General features: G+C 47.3%; 1 protein-coding gene across 2 annotated transcripts in view; it reads left to right on the top strand.

Annotated features, from left to right (window-relative positions):
- The window catches only part of TMED8 (transmembrane p24 trafficking protein family member 8), a 38,826-nt gene extending 18,064 nt beyond the window's left edge, over positions 1–20,762 (top strand). Inside the window, exons 2-6 of one of the 2 annotated variants that reach the window (XM_062181807.1) lie at positions 2,443–2,524; positions 9,901–10,030; positions 11,905–12,031; positions 12,240–12,545; positions 13,712–20,762. In XM_062181807.1, the coding sequence (XP_062037791.1) occupies positions 2,443–2,524; positions 9,901–10,030; positions 11,905–12,031; positions 12,240–12,545; positions 13,712–13,929 (863 nt within the window). In that variant the 3' untranslated portion in view covers positions 13,930–20,762. Of the gene's footprint in view, positions 1–2,442; positions 2,525–9,900; positions 10,031–11,889; positions 12,032–12,239; positions 12,546–13,711 lie in introns of both variants that reach the window. The other variant, XM_062181806.1, reaches the window with a different exon arrangement.
- The last annotated feature ends 1,633 nt before the right edge of the window (positions 20,763–22,395 follow it).

A 22,395-nucleotide genomic window follows, 5' to 3' on the forward strand; every position in this document is an offset into this window, starting at 1 on the left:
ATGGGATGCCAACATTGCAGGCTGTAGCTTAAACTGCTGTACCACAACACTGACCCCAAATATTCTAGTTTAAAAATAATGAGGAATAATGTTAATGCTATTTATTTGAGATATTAAAAAAAAAAACAACTTTATTTGAAAGGCAGAGAGAGGAAGGGTGGTAGAGAAAGGAAGTGAGATATTTCCCATGCACTAGTTCACATTCCTCAAATGCCTACAGTAGCCAGGGCTAATCCAGGCTGAAGTCTGGAGCCCTGAACTCTGTCCAGGTCTCCATGTGAATGGCAGGGGCTCATTAACTTGAGCCATCATCTGCTGCCTCCCAAGATTAACAGGAACCTGCATCAGAAACAGATGGGCTGGTGCTGTGGCACAGTAGATTAATCCTCTGCCTGCGGCACCAGCATCCCATATGGGTGCCAGTTCTAATCCCAGCTGCTCCACGTCAATCCAGCTCTCTGCTGTGGCCTGGGAAAGCAGTGGAGGATGGCCCAAGTGCTTGGGCTCCTGTACCCACTTGGGAGAGCCAGAAGAAGCTCCTGGCTCCTGGCTTCAGATTGGCTCAGCTCCGGCCGTTGAGGCCAGTTTGGGAGTGAACCAGCAGATAGAAGACATTTCTCTCCCTCTCACTATATGTAACTCTACCTCTTAAATAAATAAATAAAATCTTTAAAAAAAGAAACAGAGGAGCTGGGATTGAACTAGCTCTTCATCATTGGATGTAGGCATCCCAAGCAACAGCTTAACCTTTTGTGCCACAACATCTGCCCCTATATATTTTTTTAAATAAAATCAAATCTGGAATGGTAGGTACATGTTTTCCTGCCTGTACTTAATTTGTGCTAGAATGGACAAAGCATCATTAATATAATTTCAAAAAATTGAATAATATGAATATGAAAGGTCATGAATTTAAGTGAAAAAAAAAAAGTGAATTGTTTTCCAAAAGTCTATTTCAAAATAGAGCAGAAGAGAGAGTAGGCTTGGAAAAAGTTTATTTTTATAAACCCTGGAGATCTTGATTGACTTATGTAGGCCAACGGAGTAAGCTTGCAGTTAAAAATTCTCATATCTGGTTAGAGTGTTGTCTTAAGAAATAATTGTGGCCTTATTAAAAGGTTATTGTTATTGTACTCTGCATGTTTTAGAACATATCTAAAAAAAAAAAAAAACTGTTCATTTGAGCTCTTTACTAACACAGAACAAACCAAATTGAACAACTAAACAAAGCCTTCGCGTTCAGACGCTGCTGATGTGGAGACAGCCAGCTGGGGAGGAGGAACCTGTGGGAAACGTGACAGCTGACTATATATGTCCGAGAGGGCATTGTGGGGAGGAGTGCTCAGGAGAATTGATTAGGAAACAATTTCATTAGGTCAACACCAAGGAGCTGTGTTTTTTTGCCTCATCCCCTAGTGAAGTGGGCCTCTGTATAGCGTGGCCGAGTCTGGGGAGCACCTGACAAGCATCTTGAACTCTCACTTCCTTTGTTGGGAGAAACATTAGGTGTCAGAGCTCTAAGGTCTTTCTTTCTGCCTATGACACTGAATAGGCAAGAGAAAACTAGATCCCATTCACATAAGAAAACGAGACTAGATTGGGGCAGAATCACATTGGCTTGTTTTCACCTTTAGGTTGCTCTGACACTTTTGGTATTTGAGCTTTATTTTATCAGGTTGTATTTTGTATGGGGAGGTGGACTTTGAACTTTTTTGCTGTCTTAATTAGAGGTGGTTTCACTAGGAACCATCTAAATGTACTGAACCACATGTTATCCGAGTGTTCATGGAAAGGCTAAGTGAATCAACCACAAAACAAGGCAGCAGCTGGTGGTTCAGAGCACAGCTGCTGGGTTGGAATTCTCTGTCTCTGCCTCAGTTTCCTTACTTGCAGAATGGCAATGATAATACGAGTGGGCTTGTTGTGAGCTTGGGAGCATGACCTTCATTATGCATTTCACCCATACACTCCGTGAGGGCCTGAAGTTTTTCAATAAATTGTGGGTGGACAAATGCATGGAATTACAACGGTTCTTTCCCGAGCTTGGATACGGGGAGCTGGGACTGTTGAGAAGAGAGTTGATGTTCTGTTCTTTGACACTAGATTCAGTGCGTTTCATCCCACATCCTACTCTGTCCTCTCTGTTCTCCCTAATTTAGCCATCTACCTTTTAAGAAACAGGAGTTTTGAATTAGAATCTTTTGTGTGGGGGCTGCTTGCAGAAAACGGCTTGTGCATATGAATGGGTTTTGACTGTGAGCACACTTCAGATATGTTGACTTGAATAAGTTATATACTGGGCTTTGCAGAACATGAAGTTTATACCCACATTATTTTTGGAAAGAGGAAACTGATTGAAACTGGTTTTTTTTTTTTTTTTTAAAGATACAAAATCATTACTATATTTTCACTCAGGATTGCATTCTTTCCGTGATTTTCCAGATAACGAAGATCTAGACAACGCCAAGGCCACCGCTCCGTTGGCCTCTGTTTCGGATCCAGAACCCCATTCCTCCCCTGACAGGTAGGGACAAACAGCTGCTTTTGATAAGATGCTTCCAGAGGTTTCATCTGAGATCAGGAACTGGCGAGGGACGCGGGCAGCAGCTTCAAGGGGGAAGGCAACTTGAAGTAAGGGTGTGGGTGGCTTTGTCATAGTGAACCCTGAAGTGTTAGATCTATTTCAAGTTGTAGATTTTGTTTGCTTGTTTGTTTTTTTGGTTTTACTCGTGAGAGAACAAAACTGTGACATCATCTAGTGCAAGTGTTCCCATTTATCTTCTCTGGAAGGCCATTGTCAAGTGTTAAAGCGTTTACAGTAGATCCCAAATTGCAAGTGGCTGTGTTTACCCATAAAATGCGTAACCACGCACACACTCAATCTCATGAACATCTGGAAGCCGTGTTTTATTATGCATTTGTGAGACTCATCCATTGTCATAACCTCGAGGTTGTCATTCTTAAATTCCTTCTCCATCCGCCCACTGTGATTGGCAGCTCAGTGCAGGAGGAGAAGAGCTACACTGAACTCTAGAGTGGGTGGAGACATGAAATATTAATGGAATGATTCCTGAGAGGTATTATCATCCAGCTCATCAGTTCATGGAACAGTGTTGTCTGAGAGCATCTAAGTCTCCGTGTCTCACAGAACTGATGGCTGGAGGTAGAGGGAGATGTAGAGCGGCTTTAAAAACTGGTTATTCTAGCCGGCGCCGCGGCTCACTAGGCTAATCCTCCGCCTTGCGGCGCCGGCACACCAGGTTCTAGTCCCGGTCGGGGCACCGATCCTGTCCCAGTTGCCCCTCTTCCAGGCCAGCTCTCTGCTGTGGCCAGGGAGTGCAGTGGAGGATGGCCCAAGTGCTTGGGCCCTGCACCCCATGGGAGACCAGGAGAAGCACCTGGCTCCTGCCATCGGATCAGCGCGGTGCGCCGGCCGCAGCGCGCCAACCGCGGCGGCCATTGGAGGGTGAACCAACGGCAAAGGAAGACCTTTCTCTCTGTCTCTCTCTCACTGTCCACTCTGCCTGTCCAAAAAAAACAAACAAACAAAAAAACCTGGTTATTCTTGTGTCCCATCTGGATAGTCTTCCATCTTTGCTATTTTTTTTTTTTTTAAGATTTATTTAGTTATTTGAAAGGCAGAGTGACAGAGAGAAAAACGCAAGAGTCTTCTATCCTCTGCTTCACTTCCCACATGGCCACAATGACCAAGGCTGGGCCAAGCAGAAGCCAGGAGCCAAGAGCTCCATCCAGGTCTCCCACATGGACAGCACGGGCCCAAGCCCTCTGGCCATCCTCTGCTGCTTTCTCAGGCACGAGAGCAGGAAGCAGGATTGGAAACGGAGTAGCTGGACTCATGCTGGTGCTCTGATACAGGATGCTAGCATTGCAGACACGGCTTAGCTACTGTGCCACGACACTGACCCCTCCTTCCTTTTGTAGATGAAATAACTCATGTGATTAATATAAGTATAATGTAATTGGGGATAATAATATAGTAGCCATGCTTTATTAAATGTTTCTCAGTAATGATAAAACAGTTACTTTCTTTTTTTATTTTTATTTTATTTTTGACAGGCAGAGTGGATAGTGAGAGAGAGAGAGACAGAGAGAAAGGTCTTCCTTTGCCGTTGGTTCACCCTCCAATGGCCGCTATGGCTGGCGCGCTGCGGCCAGCACACCGTGCTGATCTGATGGCAGGAGCCAGGTGCTTCTCCTGGTCTCCCATGGGGTGCAGGGCCCAAGCACTTGGGCCATCCTCCACTGCACTCCCTGGCCACAGCAGAGAGCTGGCCTGGAAGAGGGGCAACCGGGACAGAATCCGGCGCCCCGACTGGGATTAGAACCCAGTGTGCCGGCGCGGCTAGGCGGAGGATTAGCCTGTTGAGCCACGGCGCCGGCCTAAAACAGTTACTTTCATCAAATATTTCTATTTGATAAATACTTTGAGTATTTAAATGTATTATTTCACCAAATCCTCTTAACAACCCCAATAACTTGCCTTTTATTAAAATTTTATTTTTAAATTTTGTATTAATATTTAATAATGCACGTTTTAAGGGGTTTGCAGTACAGCCTTTTCAACATGTACACATTGCTTGAACCAACCTTTCCAGGCAAACCAGCCTATTTCTTTTGTTTGTGTTTGAAGCCTACCAGCTCCTGTCTTCCAGCTTTCTGTACAGGATATTATAAATCGTCATGAGCCGTTGTCACCCCACTGAGCTGCCAAACCCCAGGATTTGTTAGATTTGCAGTACTGTGTTTTAGTACCAGTTATCCAATCTCCCCCCATCCCTTGCTTTTTTTTTTTTTTAAGATGAGGGCAATAAAACCGTGAGTTCCATAATTTACCGAAGTCCACATAGCTCTAGCTTATTCTCATAGCCGGCAGTGGGAGATCCTGAGTCTCCGTGGGGCTGCTTGGTTACTGTGTGTACCTGTCCTCTAGAAGACACAGCCCCCTCCAGGCCTCGATTCCTGAGACAATTTACGTTCCGTGCGAGGGTCCTGAGGCGCACTCCCTGCCGTCTGCCTGCCAGGCGTCTTTCCTGCACACGTGGACTTGGAGGCTGGGTTTGGGCACAGACTGCTTTATCTTCCCAGAAGTGAGAAACAAAACATTCTGGGATAAAGGGAGATTCAGTTTTAAAGTTCTGTTTCTAAAATCCAGCAAGGGAAGAAAAGAATCCGGGGCGTTGACGCCTGAAGCACAGTGGTTGTGTTTTGTGCCTACTGGAAATGAGAACGTCGCCGACCTTCTTCTTTCCCAGGGAGCCCGGCAGCTGGCGGGGGCCGCCCCGCCCTTTGTCATGGCCTCGGTGCTGTGCCTCAGCACAAGCCAGGGGCCTAGCCTGGAAGATTTCCCTGCACATGACATTACGGCATCCAGTGGCTTTCAAGTTCTCTTTCCCAAAATACCCTTCAGTGATTCTCCAGAGCATCAGATGCTAATGTGAACACTGAGTTTATGTGGCTGATGTATGTCCTGTTTGGAATTCTTAAGCAGAGCTGTTCTGGTTCAGAGGAGCACACACAACAGTAAAGAGGTGACTGCCATGCTGGCTGCCACCTACAGTGAGGGTAGCTAGCGATGCACAGTAACTGCTGTCCTTCCCCTGTTCTAAATGATGGTCTATTCCCAACGAAAATTAACTTACCCACTTAGTCACTCAACAGGCTTTGGGGAGTGTGTGCCCTTTATCCATTCAGTCAACAGAAAAGCAGCAGAAGATGACCCAAGACCTGGGGCCCCTGCACCTGCATGGGAGACCCAGAGGAAACTCCTGGCTCCTGGCTTCGGATTGGTGCAGCTCTGGTTGTTGCAGCCATCTGGGGAGTGAACCAGTGGATGGAAGACCTCTCTCTCTCTCTCTCTGCCTTTCCTTATCTCTGTGTGTAACTCTGATTTTCAAATAATAAATAAATAAATATTTTTTAAAAAAAGACATCCCACATTTCGGGTATCAAGATCTAAGAATGAGTGTGAGTCTTGTGATCAACAAAATAGGGTCCGTCCTACGTCCTACGGCAGGGCAGGAATAAGTGCCAAGCAGAAAGCTGAAGCAGGGTGAGGTGGGGAGAGTGATGGCCCAGGGAGACCGCTCAGAAAGTGAGAGTGGAGGGAAGCCTGGACTGGGGGAAGAGCGTTGCAGGCAGAGGCTGCCAGGCTCAAAGACCATCACGTGGGAGACTGCCTGGTGTCGGAGGACTGCCAGGTTCAAGAGCCCATCGCGTGGGAGTGAGCAGGGCGACCTGGGATTTCCTGTCTAGGCGCTGTGCACACAGAAGGAGTAAAACCTGGTCCGGGATGGCAAGCTGGCTCTCTAGTCACGGAGGCAGGTGACGGTCAGTGTCAAGGAACAAAAGGAATTGAATCTCTGGGTTTGAGGGCATCAAACAAGGCTCACAACCTAGGCCAGTTTAGAGTTTACACTGGATCACCCAGGCAAACCTACAAAAGTCAACAGCATCCTACTCTGTCTCACGGTCACTACCTTTTGTTTGTTCAGAGGTGTAGGTTGAGATGAGTTGGATATTCCAAAAGATGGCCTGTTTTACCTATAGAAGAGGTAATTTGTAAACCAGGAGTGATTTTTTCCTATTATTATTTTTTATAAGATACAGTCTTATTTTTATTTTATTTTATTTTTTAAGATATGTTTAACTGTTTGATAAGCGGAGTTATGGAGAGGCAGAAGCAGAGTCAGAGAGAGAGAGAGAGAGGTCTTCCATCCACTGGTTCATGCCCCAAATGGCCACAACGGCCAGAGCTGCACAGATCTGAAGCCAGGAGGCAGGAGCCTCTTCCAGGTCTCCCACGCAGGTGCAGGGGCCCAAGCACTTGGGCCAACTTCTACTGCTTTCCCAGGCCATAGCAGACAGATGGATCAGAAGAGGAGCGGCCGGATTTTGAACTGGCACCCATATGGGATGCCAGCACTGCAGGTGGCAGCTTAACCCTCTATGCCACAGCACCGGCCCCTTTCCTATTATTTTACAAAAGGAAAGAAAGAAACAGAATGCTAATAAACCCTGAAATAAAGCCCTGCTCCGCGTCCCCCATGCGGTGTACTAGACCATTTCCCAGGCGTTTCCTTGGCCGGAAGTAGGGGTTCTGAAACCTTTATGTGCTTCAAAATTATTGGGGGCCCCAAGATTTAATGTGGGCTATATCTATCAGTGCTGACTATTTTAGAAATTAAAACAGAATCATTACAATATAGTTGTTCATTCTTTTAAAAACAGTAACGTAGGCAGGCATTTGGTGTAGCTTTTAGACACTACTTGGGATGCCTGCGTCCAAAATCAGAGTGCCTGGGTTTGAGTCCTGGCTCCGCTCCTGTTCCCGGCTTCTTGCTGCTGTGCACTCTGGGAGGCAGCAGGTGACAGCTCAAGTACTTGGGTCCCAGCCACCCATGTGAGAGACAGGGTTTGAGTTCTGGGCTTCTTCCTGTCTTTGGCCTCAATGAGCCCTGGGTATTCCAATAATAAATATAAATTTTAAAACCCACAATAGTGAACTAATTACAAGTTAGTGTAAATAACATTTTTAATTAAAAGCAACTAATTTTCAAAGCAAAGACAATGTAGTAAGGAGAGAGACATTGCAAGGTTTTATTTTTATTTTTTTGGTAACATTTGGCTTAATAAAAGACAATTGGATTCTCTTCTCTGCTTCTGGATTTGTTCTATTGCAATATCACATGTCATGTAGCCTCTGGAAAATTCTACTGCATACTGTTGAGAAAAATGAGAATTTTAAAAAGGGAAATAATATTTGAGCACATTAGGAAAAAGTTTTGACCTCACAGACTGCCTTGAAGGATCCTGAAGATCCCAGGGGTTCCCAGGCCATACTTTGAAAACTCTTCTAAAAAATCCACGTCACCTCTGATTGGCAACACATTTCAAAAATACCTTCAGTATTATGTCACAGCTCTGGCACTTAACTCATTTTCCAGTGTTGCTGAAGCCAGTGGACATGGAAAAGGGCATTTATCATTACCTTGCCTCTTTAAAATCAGCTACTCTCAGGGGCCAGTGCTGTGGTGCAATGGGTTAAAGCTCTGGCCTGCAGCACTGGCATCCAATTTGGGCGTTGGTTCAAGTCCTGGCTGCTCCACTTCTGATCCAGCTTCCTGCTAATGTGCCTGGAAAAGCAGTAGAAGATGATCCAAGTCCTTGGGCCCCTACACCCACGTGGGAGACCAAGAAGAAGCTCCTGGCTCCTGGCTCCTGGCTTTGGATCAGCTCAGCTCCTGGAGTGAGCCAGCAGATAGAAGACCTCTCTCTGTCTCTCCCTCTCTCTGTAACTCTGTCTTTCAAATAAATAAATCTTAAATAAAAAATCAACTACTCGCACAGTTGTGTTTTAGGTCACCGGGATAGCTGACTAATGTACTTCCAAAGAGAAGAAAGTGAACAGAGAGGGAATGACATGGAACTGCTGGAAGACACAGTCCTGGAACAACTGCAGAGAGGGATGGCCTTGACAGTCAGTTTGTACTTATTGGGGAGGCCTTCTCTATTTGCTTCTCCCCCATGGTTTGTGTGTGTGTACATTTATTTATTTGAAAGAGTTACAGAAAGAGATCTACTGTTCACTTCCCAAATGGCTGCAACAGCCAGAGCTGGTTCAGGCCAAAGCCAGGAGCCACAGCTTCATCTGGGTCTCCCACATGTGTGGCAGGGACCCAAGAACTTGGGCCATCTTCTATTGCTTTTCCCAGGCCATTAGTAGGGAGCTGGATCAGAAGTTGAGCAGCTTGGACATGAACTGGAACCTATATATGATGCTGGCATTGCGGTAGTGCTTTACCTGCTACGCTACAGTGCTGACCCTAGTGATTGTAGTTTTGTGTAGAACCAAATTGGGAGTCTCTTTTGGCAAAAATCCATGGGAGAGGATGCCGGCGCTCTCGTGTGGTATGCTAAGCTTCCAGCTGTGGCACTGCATCACATATTGGGTGCTGGTTCGTGTCCTGGCTGCTTTTCCTCCAATCCAGCTCTCTGCTATAGCCTGGGAAAGCAACAGATGACTCAAGTGCTTGGGCCCCTACACCCACATGGGAGACCTGGAAGAAGCTCCTGGCTCCTGGTTTCGGACTGGCCCAGCTCTGGCCTTTGTGGCCATTTGGGGAGTGAACCAGTGGATGGGAGACCTTTCTCTGTGTTTCTCTCTCTTTGTCTGTAACTTTACCTCTCAAATTAATTAATGAATTAAAAAAAAAAAAAAAACTTCTGTGGGAGCAAATGATGTGGTCTCCAAAATGAGGAATAAGGCAGTCAAAGAGGCAGAGAGAAGCATGGTGGTTTCCAGGGGTTTGGGGCACGGAGTGGAACGAGGAGATGTTGGCTGGAGTGTGTGAAGGTATCAGTTAGGAGGAATAAGTGCTGGAGATGTTTGTACAGCTTGGTAACTGCAGTTAATAGAATATACACTTGAAAATTGCTAAGAGCATTCTAAATGTTCTTGTGACACACAAAAGTATCTGGGGTAGTGACTATGTCATTAGCTTGTGTGGATCACTGTATAATGCGTATGTGTATCAGGACATCACACTGTATACCATAAACATGTGCAACTCTTATTTGTCAGTAAAGTGCATAAATAAAAGACAGACACAGAGAAAACCAGCTGTCCAGTCCCTCTCAGATGCCTGAGCTGTGTGTTCAGCATGGTTCTAGAGCCTGGGACCCGGCTCTGTCAGGCTGTGGTGTGCCCTTACACGCTGTCACACTGTCCTGTGGGCTGGTTCAGCCCTTGGCAGTGGTCAGCTAAGGTGACAGTCGACCTAGGTGCCCAGGGTGGGCTGCAGGGGAAGGGGTGGAGGGCCCCTTGAGAGTGGTCCGGCTTTTCCAAGAACCCCTCCTTGACATGCTCTCTTCCTCTGTGAGGCTGCAGATGGTGTCGCCGGGAAGCAAGGATGCCAAGGAAGACCTGCGGAAAGACGCCAGCACCTTGGAGGCTCAGGCCTTGGTGGACCAGGATTCGCTGCCGGCAGGCCAGGCCCAGGTCCTGCACGAGGTAGGGAGCATGTTCGCTTTAGAAAAGGAGGAGTTTGTGGCACCCAAAGCCAGACATGTAATGGGTAGTGGAATTAAAAACTACTGTCTGGGTAGCTTCCAGAGGTCTCTCCTTGTTCCCTGTAGGTTATCTTGTAATTGATTATTTGGAAAAAGATATCTTTAAAAATATTTCCCACAGAGTCTACCATTTTCCAAGCACTTAGTAGGCAACTGTTTGAAAAACAAAATGTTAGAATGAATGTTCACGTGATCTCTAAAATCTCGATGCGAGGAGCCTTCAATCACTGGACTGTGTTTTAGTCTGACTTCCCTTGCAATGAGTCTACTCCATGTTTATGGTAAAGATTCTGTAGAAGTGAAATTTATAGCAGCAGTCCCTCTGCCATGGAGATATGGGGCATAAGGGTTGTTTGTGTCATCATTAGCATACGTGTTACAGTGACAGTTGACATTAGCGTCAGTCAAGACAACACCAAGCATCACAATTACATTTGCATAATGCCTTATAGTATATGAAATTGTTATCCATAATGTTTCGTTTGTTCCCGAGAACAATCTTGTGAGCTACAGGACACCATTGTGGGTGGTAGATTAACAAATGAGGAAGCTGAGGCTTAGAGATGTTGGTGACTTACTTACTAAGGCCATGTAGCTGTTAATTTACAAACAGAATCCTTGTCGAGCCTTTTGGAAAAGGAAAGATTCGTTTAATCACACTGGCCAAAGTCTGATTCACTTCCTTTAACAATGGATATGAAAAGAACTGGAGAGCTTGCTGTCCAGAAACAGATATTGTGAGAACACAGCCTGGGAGGATTGCAAACCTCATTTATTTATTTCTTTATTGCTAATACAATTCCAGCCTCTTAACTGGATTGCTGACTCACTGATTTGCTCTCCCCTGTGGCCAGTAGGTATAGATTTCTTGTTGAGTTGCCTACCAACTGTTTGGAAAAGGGCAGGAAATGACAGCTTAATAGTATGAAACAAGAAACACTAATCTGAAGGATTTGGAAAGAAACCCACCAAGGAAAGAGTGCAGGCCCCTGGCAGGGTCGGCTAGGACCCTGAGTATCAAATGCTTTTTGTATCTTCCATGCAGGCCGGGTATGTGGCAGCAGATGTAATGATTACATGCACATCGTGGGGTTGGCATCGATATAATTGCAATTATTTATCTAGACCGTTGTTAGTGACATAAAGGGTGAGACAACCTGCAGCCCAGGGGAAGACACACACACACACACACATACTCAGCAAGCCCAAGCAGATTTCCCTTCTCCAGTGTTCTTGGGAATTGACTGACATTGATGTAGAAGTTACCCTTGAGTGGGAATTGGAGCAAGAGAATATGTAGCACAATGGGAGTTAAGCTAAATCTGGGTACAAGAGCTATCAGGAGAGGAGCCGTGGGGAGGTACTGTGCAGGCTGAGGCAAGACCAAGCTATGGCCCAGAAACACCATTGGGGTAAATGTCAGTGCTTGGTATTTGTGGGCAAGGATTTTTTTTTTTTAATTTGGAGAGAGAGAGAGAGAGAGAGCAAGAGCGAGCGTTCTTATCTGCTGCTGCGTTCCCCAAGTGCCTGAAATGGCCAGGCCAAAGCCAAGAGCTGGGAATCCAGACCACCTACTGTCTCCGAGGGTGCACGTTAGCAGAAAGCTGGCATCAAGAACAGAGCAGGGCTCGGACCCCAGCATTCTAATATGGGGTGTGGGCGCCCCAACAGACATCTTAAGTGCTACTCCAAATGCCCATCTCCTGCAAGGATTTTGTAAAGGGTCTGGAATGAAATAGTTTTGAAGAATCTGGAAAGAAGCTAACTGGTATTTGCCACTCTAATATGTTCTTTAACCAGAGTCCTGTCATACAGATGGCCAAGTACCAAGTACCAAAAAGGTCTGGGGACATGGTTATGATCCAGTCGGAGCACACGGGAGCCATCGATGTTCTTTCAGCTGACTTGGAATCTGCAGACCTTCTTGGCGACCACAGAAAAGGTGAGACCATTGGGAGCATGGAAGGTAGGTTTTCTGGGCTTCCAATACATGTGTAAGGCTGCCCAGATGGATGGGAGGCAAGCAGGTAGCTTGTGAAAGGGAGTCAGAGAAGCCAGGGGCAAGGCCGTCCCTGCGTCAGCCTCCCTGGGCAGTGTCAGGTGTGGTCCCGCTCCCCTGGTCCTGGGCAGTCAGCCACTTGTCCTTTCAGTCTCCCCGCCTCTGATGGCGCCTCCGTGCATCTGGACCTTTGCCAAGGTGAAGGAATTCAAGAGCAAGCTAGGCAAAGAAAAGAACAGCCGGCTGGTGGTGAAGCGGGGAGAGGTGGTGACCATCCGGGTGCCCACCCACCCAGAGGGGAAGCGCGTCTGCTGGGAGTTTGCAACCGACGACTACGACATTGGCTTTGGAGTGTACTTCGACTGGACGCCCGTCACCAGCACTGACATCACCGTGCAGGTCAGCGATTCCAGTGAGGATGAGGATGAAGAAGAGGAGGAGGAGGAAGAGATTGAAGGTACGTCTAATTTCATGGAACTTTTCCAAGTCAACCTAGTTTCTAGGCAGCACTTCCCAGGTTGGATCAGCCTTGCTCTTCCTTAGAGTGCAGGAATCCAGCATTGCTAGCTGGGTTGAGCGGTGCAAGCCAAAGTAAGACCCTCAGGGAACTTCTGGTGGGGTTGGTCTTGATGCCTTAGTTGAAAGCTGCTTTTCTTTTTTAACCAGTGCCCGTTGTTTCCCTCAGAATCTCCCTGAGAATGGACTGGGGCAGGGCCAGGGAGCGGGGTTATAAAACTACCAGGAGCTTGGGGTTCCTTCCAGGTCTCCCGCGTGGGTGGCGGGAGCCCAAACACTTGGGCCATTCCCCACTGTTCTTCCAAGTGCATGAACGGGAGCTGGATTGGAAATAGAGCAGCCAGGACTCCAGCCGGCTCCTTGATATGGGTCGCTGGCTTCACAGGCCACAGCTTAACCTGCTGTGCCACAACGTCAGCCCCTGTTGGTTGCTTCTTTACTTCATGCCCAGAGCAGTTTTAAAAGTGTTTTCTTGTATCCCGTTCCGGTTGTTGTTTGTAGAGTCTACTCGGGATGGTCTCAAGAAATTTTGGGGGGTCATATACGAGTAGGTTGTAAGCATTAGCCTATTTGTTGCTTTTCTTAGAGAATCTTAAAGTCAGTCCCTTAACTTGCTTCTTCATAGAAAGGTAACTCTGCAGGGAGATCTGTAGATACCTGGGGAAGCAGAAAACCTCGTGTCTTATTTGCTGTTCCTCAGGAAGCCACGTGGAAGTTTTAGGGGCACTCTGCACCGTCTGTCTGCAGTTCCCAGCTCCGGTAGCCAGTCCTTCACCTGCTGGGTGACAGGATGTCAGGATTCTCCCTTGTAAATCTCTCTCCCTACTTTGGAAAAATCCAGACACTTCTGAAGCTAGGATGGCCCCCATCAGGCTCAGTCACTATTTCTCAGTGGAGACGTTGTTAACATTTGTTATCCAGGTTTTAGCACTCCTGAATCTATATCCTGTATCACCCGGTCGTCAGGGTGATGACCAGAAAGATAGCAGACATTTCCAAACGCCCACAGGAGGACAGCAGTGTCTCCCCACCCTCCCGTGTCCCAGATGAAAGCCACCAGCTGTCTCTGGACTCACTTCCAAACCCTCTGCCATTTTGTTCTTGCAGAACCTGTCCCAGCAGGAGATGTGGAGAGGGGTTCGAGGAGCTCCCTGAGGGGCCGCTATGGGGAGGTCATGCCTGTGTACCGGCGGGACAGCCACCGGGACGTGCAAGCTGGCAGCCATGACTACCCCGGCGAAGGCATCTACCTGCTCAAGTTCGACAACTCCTACTCGCTGCTGCGCAACAAGACTCTCTACTTCCACGTGTACTACACCAGCTGAAGGGCCGGCCAGGGGGCGGGCCGTTACTTGCTGGCTGAAGCAGGCTGCCAGCCAGGGCCTCTTGCTTTGGATGGGCAGGAGCTGAGAGTTCAGTGGGAGGCTCCGGAGCCTCTCGCCCTGCCTGGCATGCCTGACTGTCGACCCCACGTAGCTTCTTCCCTTCCTGGCTGGCTTCTGCAGGTGGTGGTGTAGTGCCCCTGTGCTGTGGTCCCTGACGCGTGCTCTCTTTGCTTCAGACTCCAGCAGAATCCCTCTGAGAAGGCACCTGCCAGGCGAAAGCCTCAAAGGAAGTAGGTTGTCGTCTTTTAAAACTACCTTTGTTTCGGTACAAGGTTTATCATCCAGATGCTGCTCTCGCGAGCCCGTATCGCCGATGCTTTAGTGGCGCCCAGTCTTTTTACTTTGGGAGGTGCCAGAAGAGGGACAAGCACATTGTCCAGGAAGGAGTCCAGTGTCTTGGATGGAGCGAGCTCCGTCCAGCCTCTCACCACTGCCATATTCCCGCCTGCTGGGCATTCCTGGTCTCCAGCGCAGGCTGCGAGAGCCCACTGCCTTTGGAGGACAGCGTGCTTCCTAATGGTTGCCCTCCTCCTCTCCGCCCAGTCCTCAGCGTATCTTTCTGCCCTCTCGGCAAGAACTTTCGTTCAGTCTAGGTGGTGTTCTGTGTGACCTGAGCTCTTCCAGCGCGAAAGCTGCCTCTGGCACTTCCTGTTCTGGGAGCTGCTTTCCCTCCCCAAGGCCACTGGTGACCCGAGCAGGGAGGGCGGAAGTAAGGGACTGAAATGATCTGAGCCCAGGTGTTTGAACGTCAGGTGTTGTCGTTTTTTTTCTTTTATAAAAGAAGGAGGGATGTCATCTGAGAGAGAAGGTTAAACATAAAAAACGCCATCCGATTCCCCACCACCCTTTCCTTCTCTGTTGAGAGCAGAAGTGTCACTGAGAAATTCGCCTTTGCAGTCAAATGCGGTGAAACCCCGTCAGGTTTCCCAAGCTGCTGGATTTCCTCTCTTGCATCGAGGGCTTAAAGCTTTTGAGGTTCAAAGTCCCTTAGCAAAAGTGATAACGAAGCTTCTGTGTCGCTGCTGAGCGTGTTTGTTCTTGACCAACCAAAGCTTGTGTTTCCCTGGCGACGGCTTTTCCCGCTGGCCCAGGAGTGCACGGAGTGCAGGCGGTGCCAGTGTGGGGGCCTCCAGAGGAGGAGAAGGAGATGCGGTGGGACCCCGGCAGGCAGCTGTGCCTCCACCTCTCTTTCTCTTTGTGTTAAATCTGTTGCTGCCTCCAAATTCTGAGGAATAGCTAGATTTATTTATTACCGTATTTATTTTTCTTAAGCACATTTCATTTTACATTTGAAACAGTTCCCATCTGTTTCTCAGAAGGCTTCCCACCTGTTCTGAGCCACAGGGCCACCTTTGTATGGAGTTAAAGAGGATGACTACGGTAGGAGAATTTGAGAAGTAAGGCCATTGCGTTCCTGCAGGTCAGTCCGGGATCCGTGGGGGAGGAGCTCCCTGTTTGGGGAACAGCCCAGCACTCCCCACACGGCATCCTGCTGGGGATGGAGCACCAAGGAACCCAGGCTTCCTGCCCTTTGTCCCCTCTGAGGAGTCACCTTGACTTGCTCTTCCCCTCAGCTGGCTCCTTTGACGTGTGAAGGCCTCACCCCAAGCCTCTCCCTGTGGGAGCAGAGCCCCTCCCAGTAGCTCTGTGGTAGCCACTGCCTCCCGTGCCCTCTCTCCCCTGGGAGCAAAGGCCCAAGTAGGACAGGATGCTGTGGGTGGCCAGCGCATCTGCGGTCTCCGAGCAGCGTCATACCTCCATCATTTTATATCTGCAAGTGCATTTTGTAGAGGATTACTCTGGCCAAAATTTATATATCTTGTAAGAAATTCCTTTTGTGACGGTCTATCTCAGTGACTGTCTGATGCAAAACAGACGTGCTGTGTGCGTCATTCCACCCGAGCACCGAGTGACCGCTCTTTCATCATCGACGTTGAACCATGCCTTAGCTAATTGAATATAATCTTTGTAAAATAATTTTCTACAGAGCTGTTTTCCAGTGAGCCGAAGACTTGCTCGCATTTCCTGTGTATCATTATTATTTTCTGACTTTCTCCTGAAATGTCTCGAATGAGCATCAGGCCCTGCATACCAAGCTCCCAGGGGTAACACTTATTTATTTTGTGTTCCTGCCGGGAGAGTCCTTTTGCTTACTTTCTCTGGAACCCCAGTCCTCTTGTGTCAGGTGTGCCTGCTGCCGTGCTGTCAGTCACTGTGGAAGTGCTGGGCACGCTGGCATTTCATTCCATGCTGAGTTTTCCTCAACAGTCTCTTCTTTGTTGTTGTTGCATTAGCACAAAACAGCTCAAGGAAGATATCTTCATGCTCTAATTCATTTACAATTCTCATATGAAATTTCTGAAATTGAACTTTAGAGATGAACTATCATTCACTGAGGCACAGTGAGTCGCTGAGAACTGGTAGATATAAGAGGTGGCCATTTCATCCTTCCCTCCCTGCCCAAGTCTGTAGGGCTGAACAGTGAGATGACAGGTGTTTGCTTTTATCCTCATTCTGTACTCTTGAGGAGAAATAAGTTGTTAACAGTCAGCTTAAAGAAAGCACTTCACAGTAGGGGAGAGATGAGAAACCTCTGCACAGGTTTTGTTGAGTTTTGCTGCTTTGTTGAGGGATGGGGCTTTTAAAAAGGAAGACGTGTCTAAAGTTAATTTTTTCCAACTTTGTATTATGAAAAAATTCCAGCAAAAAAGAAAATTTAGCTGAAGTATAAACACACACACACACACACATACACGCACATACACACACACACATGGATTTTTTTAAAAAAGCAAACTGCCATTTTTTAAGCAAAGGTGACTGGTTCTGTTTCTTTGGACAAGTGTCTAGCTGAAGAATGTTCCCTGCACAGACACAGCAGTGTCCTGTGTCAGAGGGCCCCCGAGGTTCTGCAGGCTCCTTCCATTCAGCGTGGGTTACCTGGGAGGAGGTCTCCGCAGAAACCTCTCTTGGTGCTGGGTCTCCGCTTCCGTCCGCCTAGCCTCTCTGCTGTTCTCTCTAATTGGCAGGCCACTGTGAACCTGCCCTGGGGGACTTTATTCCAGTCTCTGTTGCATTAGACACGTCCTCAGGACTCTGGAATTAAAACTCAGACCGTGGGTAACGTGTGGTAGCTTTGTCATGGAAAGAGGCAGCAACTTGCAGTGACGCCATCTTTAATTATTTTTTTTTCCTAAATGAATTGGTTCTTGTGCTTTAAGAATATTTTTATTGTTAATTTAGGAAAGAAAAGCTCAGACTTTTTAAAAAGGTGTATATTGTCCCATTATAAGATGGAATTGGAAGGATTAAATATGTAAGCTCACTATCTTATATTAATCACTGAAATTAGATATTGTACAATCTATAATCCATAGGAAATTATTAGAGTTTATGGCATTTTTTTTGGAAAATTTATTTATTTATTTGAAGGTCAGAGAGGGAGATTCTCCATCTGCTAATTCACTTCTCCAGGTAGCCATAACAGCCAGGGCTGGCAAGGATATAGCCAGGAGCCAGGAGCTTCATCTGGGTCTCCCACATTGGGTGATCTTCCACTGCTCTTCCCAGGTCATCAGCAGGGAACTGGATTGAAAGTGGAGTAGCAGGGACTCGAACCGGTGCCCACATGGGATGCCAGCATCACAGAGGGGTGACTCTACTTGCTGCTCCTCCACATAGGCCCCCAGAGCTTGTTTTTGATGAGCCCTACCCAGTCACTCTTTAAGAGAATTAGGTGAGGGACTGGTGCAGTGGCGTAGCTGGTAAAGCTGCCGCCTGCAGTGCTGGCATCCCATATGAGCACCGGTTCAGGTCTCAGCTGTTCCACTGCTGATCCAGCTCTCTGCTGTGGCCTGGGAAAGCAGTAGAAGATGGCCCAAGTCCTTGGGCCCCTGTACCCTTGTGGGAGATATGAAGGAAGCTCCTGGCTTCGGATCAGTGCAGCTCCAGACGTTGCAGCCAACTGGGGAGTGAACCCACCAGATGGAAGATCTCTCTCTCCCTTTCCTTCTCTCTCTGTAACTCTGATTTTCAAATAAATAAACAAATCTTTTTTTAAAAAAAGAGAGAGCGTATTAGGTGAAACCCAAACCTTAGTGTCTGTGTTTTTATATTTGCTTTTTAAGGCCATGTCTGTGCAAATGTTGCTTTTTAACTATGAAGACTGTGATTTTAAGGTATGCAGCTGAGTGATCCTAATATCTACATAAACATTTTTTGTTTTCATGGAGACTGAGGGAGGGGCATGGATTAAACAGTTTTGTGCTGTTCCAGAACTGCCTATTAAAAATGGATATAGCAAAGCATGAAAGAATAAAATGAAGGGGAGAAGAGAGCAAAGCTGTTGAATAGACCCCAGAATTCTGCTCCTGTCCTGGTCTCGTTGACTGCTTTAGTTTGCATTTTGTTGGCTGGAATCGTTCTTAAAGTTAGAAGCCTCCCTGGTTCTCACTGTTGCTTGTCGAGAAAACCCAAGCCCGCTTGGCTGTCTTTCCTGATGGGATCGACTTTAAAAAAATTCCGAGTAGGTTTCCCCTGCTGCAGGCACTGCTGATGAGAGGACTGACTTCACCTCCCTGCACTGGAGAAGGCTCGTGGGTGTCGCAGGTGCGGAGCTGTAGTCACAGCTGGCTTTGACTGTTACCAAGAAGCGGGTGAAATGGGTTCATTTTGACCTACGTCACAGAAGAGCCAAAAACTACCACTGAGTTTGTGGAAACCCCTGTAGGCCCGCCTCCCTGTAATGTGTGTGCCGTGGCCACATAGCAGTAAATGGAGCGTGTCAGTTTTCTCCCGTTGACAACTGTCATTCAGAGTTTGTCCTGGAGCTAACAGGTGCCCACTGGCCCCTTCACCTAGTTTCTTTCCTTGTGGCCAAAAGTGTAGAATGCCTAGAAACCTGAATCTGCTGCAAAGGGGATAAGCACCTTCCCTCCAGGATCCCATTGGTTGAAAATAATTAGAAAGTGATTTTCTGTTGGAAGGAAGGTAATTTCATTTGGTTGTTGTTGGGAGGGATAGCTAGGTAAGGGATTGGTGTTCTTCATAGAGACCAAGTCATTGTATTCCTTGTGTATTGGACTGTGCTCCGGGAGCCATGATGCGCGCTTCTTTGGGAGTGTAAGGAGGGAATAGGTGTCTAAAGCCAGTCACTCTCTGGGTACCTTCTTTTCACTGTCCCAAGTTCCCTTTGTTCCTGGTGGCCTCTCTTCTGGGAAGGGGAGGAGGCACTCACTTTGTGTCTGGTGATGGTTGGTGGCAGTCACACCCACCCAGCACTTGTTGACATCCCAGCTATTTAGGTTAAGGTAGCCGTTCTGACCCAAAGGGTTCGAGAAACTGCAAAGCATTGTGTGTCCAGATCGGGAACTGCTGCACCCTCTGAGGTGTCTCAGTGTCCCTGGTTGGAACCAGGAAGGCCACACAAAGCCCTTCCTGTTTGAACCCCTTGTGCCTACAGCCTGTAATGGCTCTTTTACAAATAGTCATTCCTCGTGGACCAAGTCCAGAGGCGAGACATTGGCTTTGAAGTTATGGGTCCTAGTCACCGCACCCTCGAAACCCAGAGCTGCAGCCTTCTTTTTAAACTCCTCAGAGAGCTGTCATTTCAGGTAGCTGGTTTTGGCTTATCTGGGGGGTAAAAGAACTGTGAGAATGACTTTCAGGGCACAAGGTGTGTTTTCTGAAGTTCTGACACAGGATCACGAACCGTTCTGACGTTTGGGTTGATATATCATCGTAGACAGCGTTACTGAAGATTTGCAGTCAGTTTAAGGGACCTCTTCCTGAACTCTACCACTCAGGGTCAAAATGCTTACTCTGCAGTGCTCTTTGTTTTTGATTATTACAATTGATTCTAAGTCCAGGTTGAGAATCACCTGGAAAATATTATCTTAGTTCCTTCCCTCATGTCCTCAACAGCACATTTCATTAAGAAAATCCATATTTAAGTATCACCTGTGACCTCCTCTGAGCTTACTGTCTTGTAAGTGAATTAGCTTTCACTTGATGAAGCGGAATTATTTCTGTTTTGCTGTATGAGCGAGCGAGTGCAGATCGGCGGAAGCAGTCTTGTAACCAGGACTTCGGTGTTCCCATTTTCCTTTAAGAACGATGGGAAGTGATCTGAAATTCCCAGAAGTCAGCTGCTCTAGAATCAAAGTGATGGACAGAAAAGCCAGACTTTGGGTAATTAGAACAGAGGGAGGAGCTTGAAGGTCTCCTCAGTGACCCCGGGCCACCGAGCCTCTGGTTCCAAAGGGCCTGCAGCGGCGCCACGGCCGCAGATCTGTCCGGTGCTGGAAAGATGATCGTGTGGTCTTGGCAAATATTTCAGCGATGGGCAGCCCTGAGGGTGTTCTTTCCTCACTGATGTCTGCATCCTGCCTGATGCTGATGCCATAAAAAGGATCTGGAGGGGAAACTGTGTCACCGTCTTGTTGTTTTTTTTTCCTTCTGAAAAACACAAGTACCCAGCGACTTGTTGTACTTGTTCCCAATCATGAGAAATGCTGTCAGCAGCTACGATTTCTAAGTACAGAGCTCTGTACCAAATTGTTACTGAATTATTATATCCTGCAGAGTGGTTTTCCTTTTAAAATGCCCTATTTATAACCCTGCGGCATTGAATATGCTACTGTGACACACTGATGACCCTGGGCTGTGGTTCTCGTGGTTTTCTATCATGTAACAGTTTTGTGATGCTTTTGTGCATTCTTTGTCGTCTCTTCGAGTTTTGAAATCTGTCATAAATAAACTTTTTCACTATGCACCTGAAACATTCAAGTTATATCTCAATGAATCTGATTTACATTGTATTTTTATTTATTTATTTTTATTATTTATTTATTTTTTGACAGGCAGAGTGGATAGTGAGAGAGAGAGACAGAGAGAAAGGTCTTCCTTTGCCGTTGGTTCACCCTCCAATGGCTGCCACGGCTGGCTCGCTGCGGCCGGCACACCGCGCTGATCCCAAGGCAGGAGCCAGGTGCTTCTCCTGGTCTTCCATGGGGTGCAGGGCCCAAGCACTTGGGCCATCCTCCACTGCACTCCTGGGCCATAGCAGAGAGCTGGCCTGGAAGAGGGGCAACTGGGACAGAATCTGCACCCCAACCGGGACTAGAACCCGGTGTGCCGGCGCCGCAAGGCGGAGGATTAGCCTGTTGAGCCACGGCGCCGGCCTCACATTGTAAATACTCTGTCTTTCACCTTTCCTTTTTATCCTAAGAGAAAAAGTATGCCATAAATCCATATGAATGATTCCATAATCTATTAAGATGATACAAATTAGTAAGAAATAGAAAGTAGGGTTACTGGTAGATCTTTCATCTGCATTTAAATTTATGACAGAATATTCTGAACTCAGAGCTAGGTTGGAAAGAGTTGGGTTCATGGTGATGATTAATAAATAGAACACTGAGTTTTCTGTCAGTATTTGGTTCCCAGTGGTACTCGTTTTCCCATAAATGTATTCTGCTCAACTTTGGAACCAATACTTTGAACACTGGACTAATGATTAGCATTTGATGGATGCTGTATAATTCAGCCTATTTTTATTTACAAGACTAATGCCATGACATTTTTTTTAAAAAATTATTTATTTGAAAGTCAGTTACAGAAAGAGAGGGCAGGGCAAAGAGAGAGAGCGAGAGAGCGAGCGAGAGAGAGATCTTTCATCTGCTGCTTCACTTCCCAAATGACTGCAGTGGTCTCAATGGCCAGGGCTGGCCCAGGGTGAAGCCAGAAGCCAGGAACTTCATCCAAGTCTCCCACAGGGTAGCAAGGGCCCAGGCACTTGGGCCATCTTCCACTACCTTCCCAGGACATCAGCAGGAAGCTGGATCAAAAGAGGAGCAGCTGGACACAAACCAGCGCCACAGGTGGTGGCTTTACCTGCTGTGCCATAGCACTGGCATATATCTTTACATCTTTTTTTATTTAAGGATTTATTTTATTTATTTGAAAGAGTTACAGAAAGAGAGAGACTGAGAGAGAGAGAGAGAGAGAGGTCTTCCATCTGCTATTCACTTCCCAAATGGCTGCAACAACTGGAGCTAAGCCGATCCACAGCCAGGAGCCAGGAGCTTCTTTCTGCTCTCTCTTGTAGGGGCGCAAGGACCTGGGCCATCTTCCACTGCTTTTCTAGTCCACAGCAGAGAGCTGGATCAGAACTGGAGCAGCCGGGACTCAAACCGGCACCCATATCGGATGCTGGTGCTGCAGGCCGGTGTTCTAACCCGCTATGCCATAGCGCTGGCCCTGTATCTTTACATCTTTGAGGCCACAGCCTCTGCACACCCCTGGCATCTCTTACAGGATGAGGACTCACATCTGAGTGGGGATTTTTCTCAGTGATATCGGTGATTCTAGAGTGAGACTATTAGATCATTCTCTGCTTTTTTTTGC

The sequence above is a fragment of the Lepus europaeus genome, chromosome 22, assembly GCF_033115175.1.
Source record: "Lepus europaeus isolate LE1 chromosome 22, mLepTim1.pri, whole genome shotgun sequence".
In the NCBI taxonomy this organism is placed as follows: Eukaryota; Metazoa; Chordata; class Mammalia; order Lagomorpha; family Leporidae; genus Lepus; species Lepus europaeus.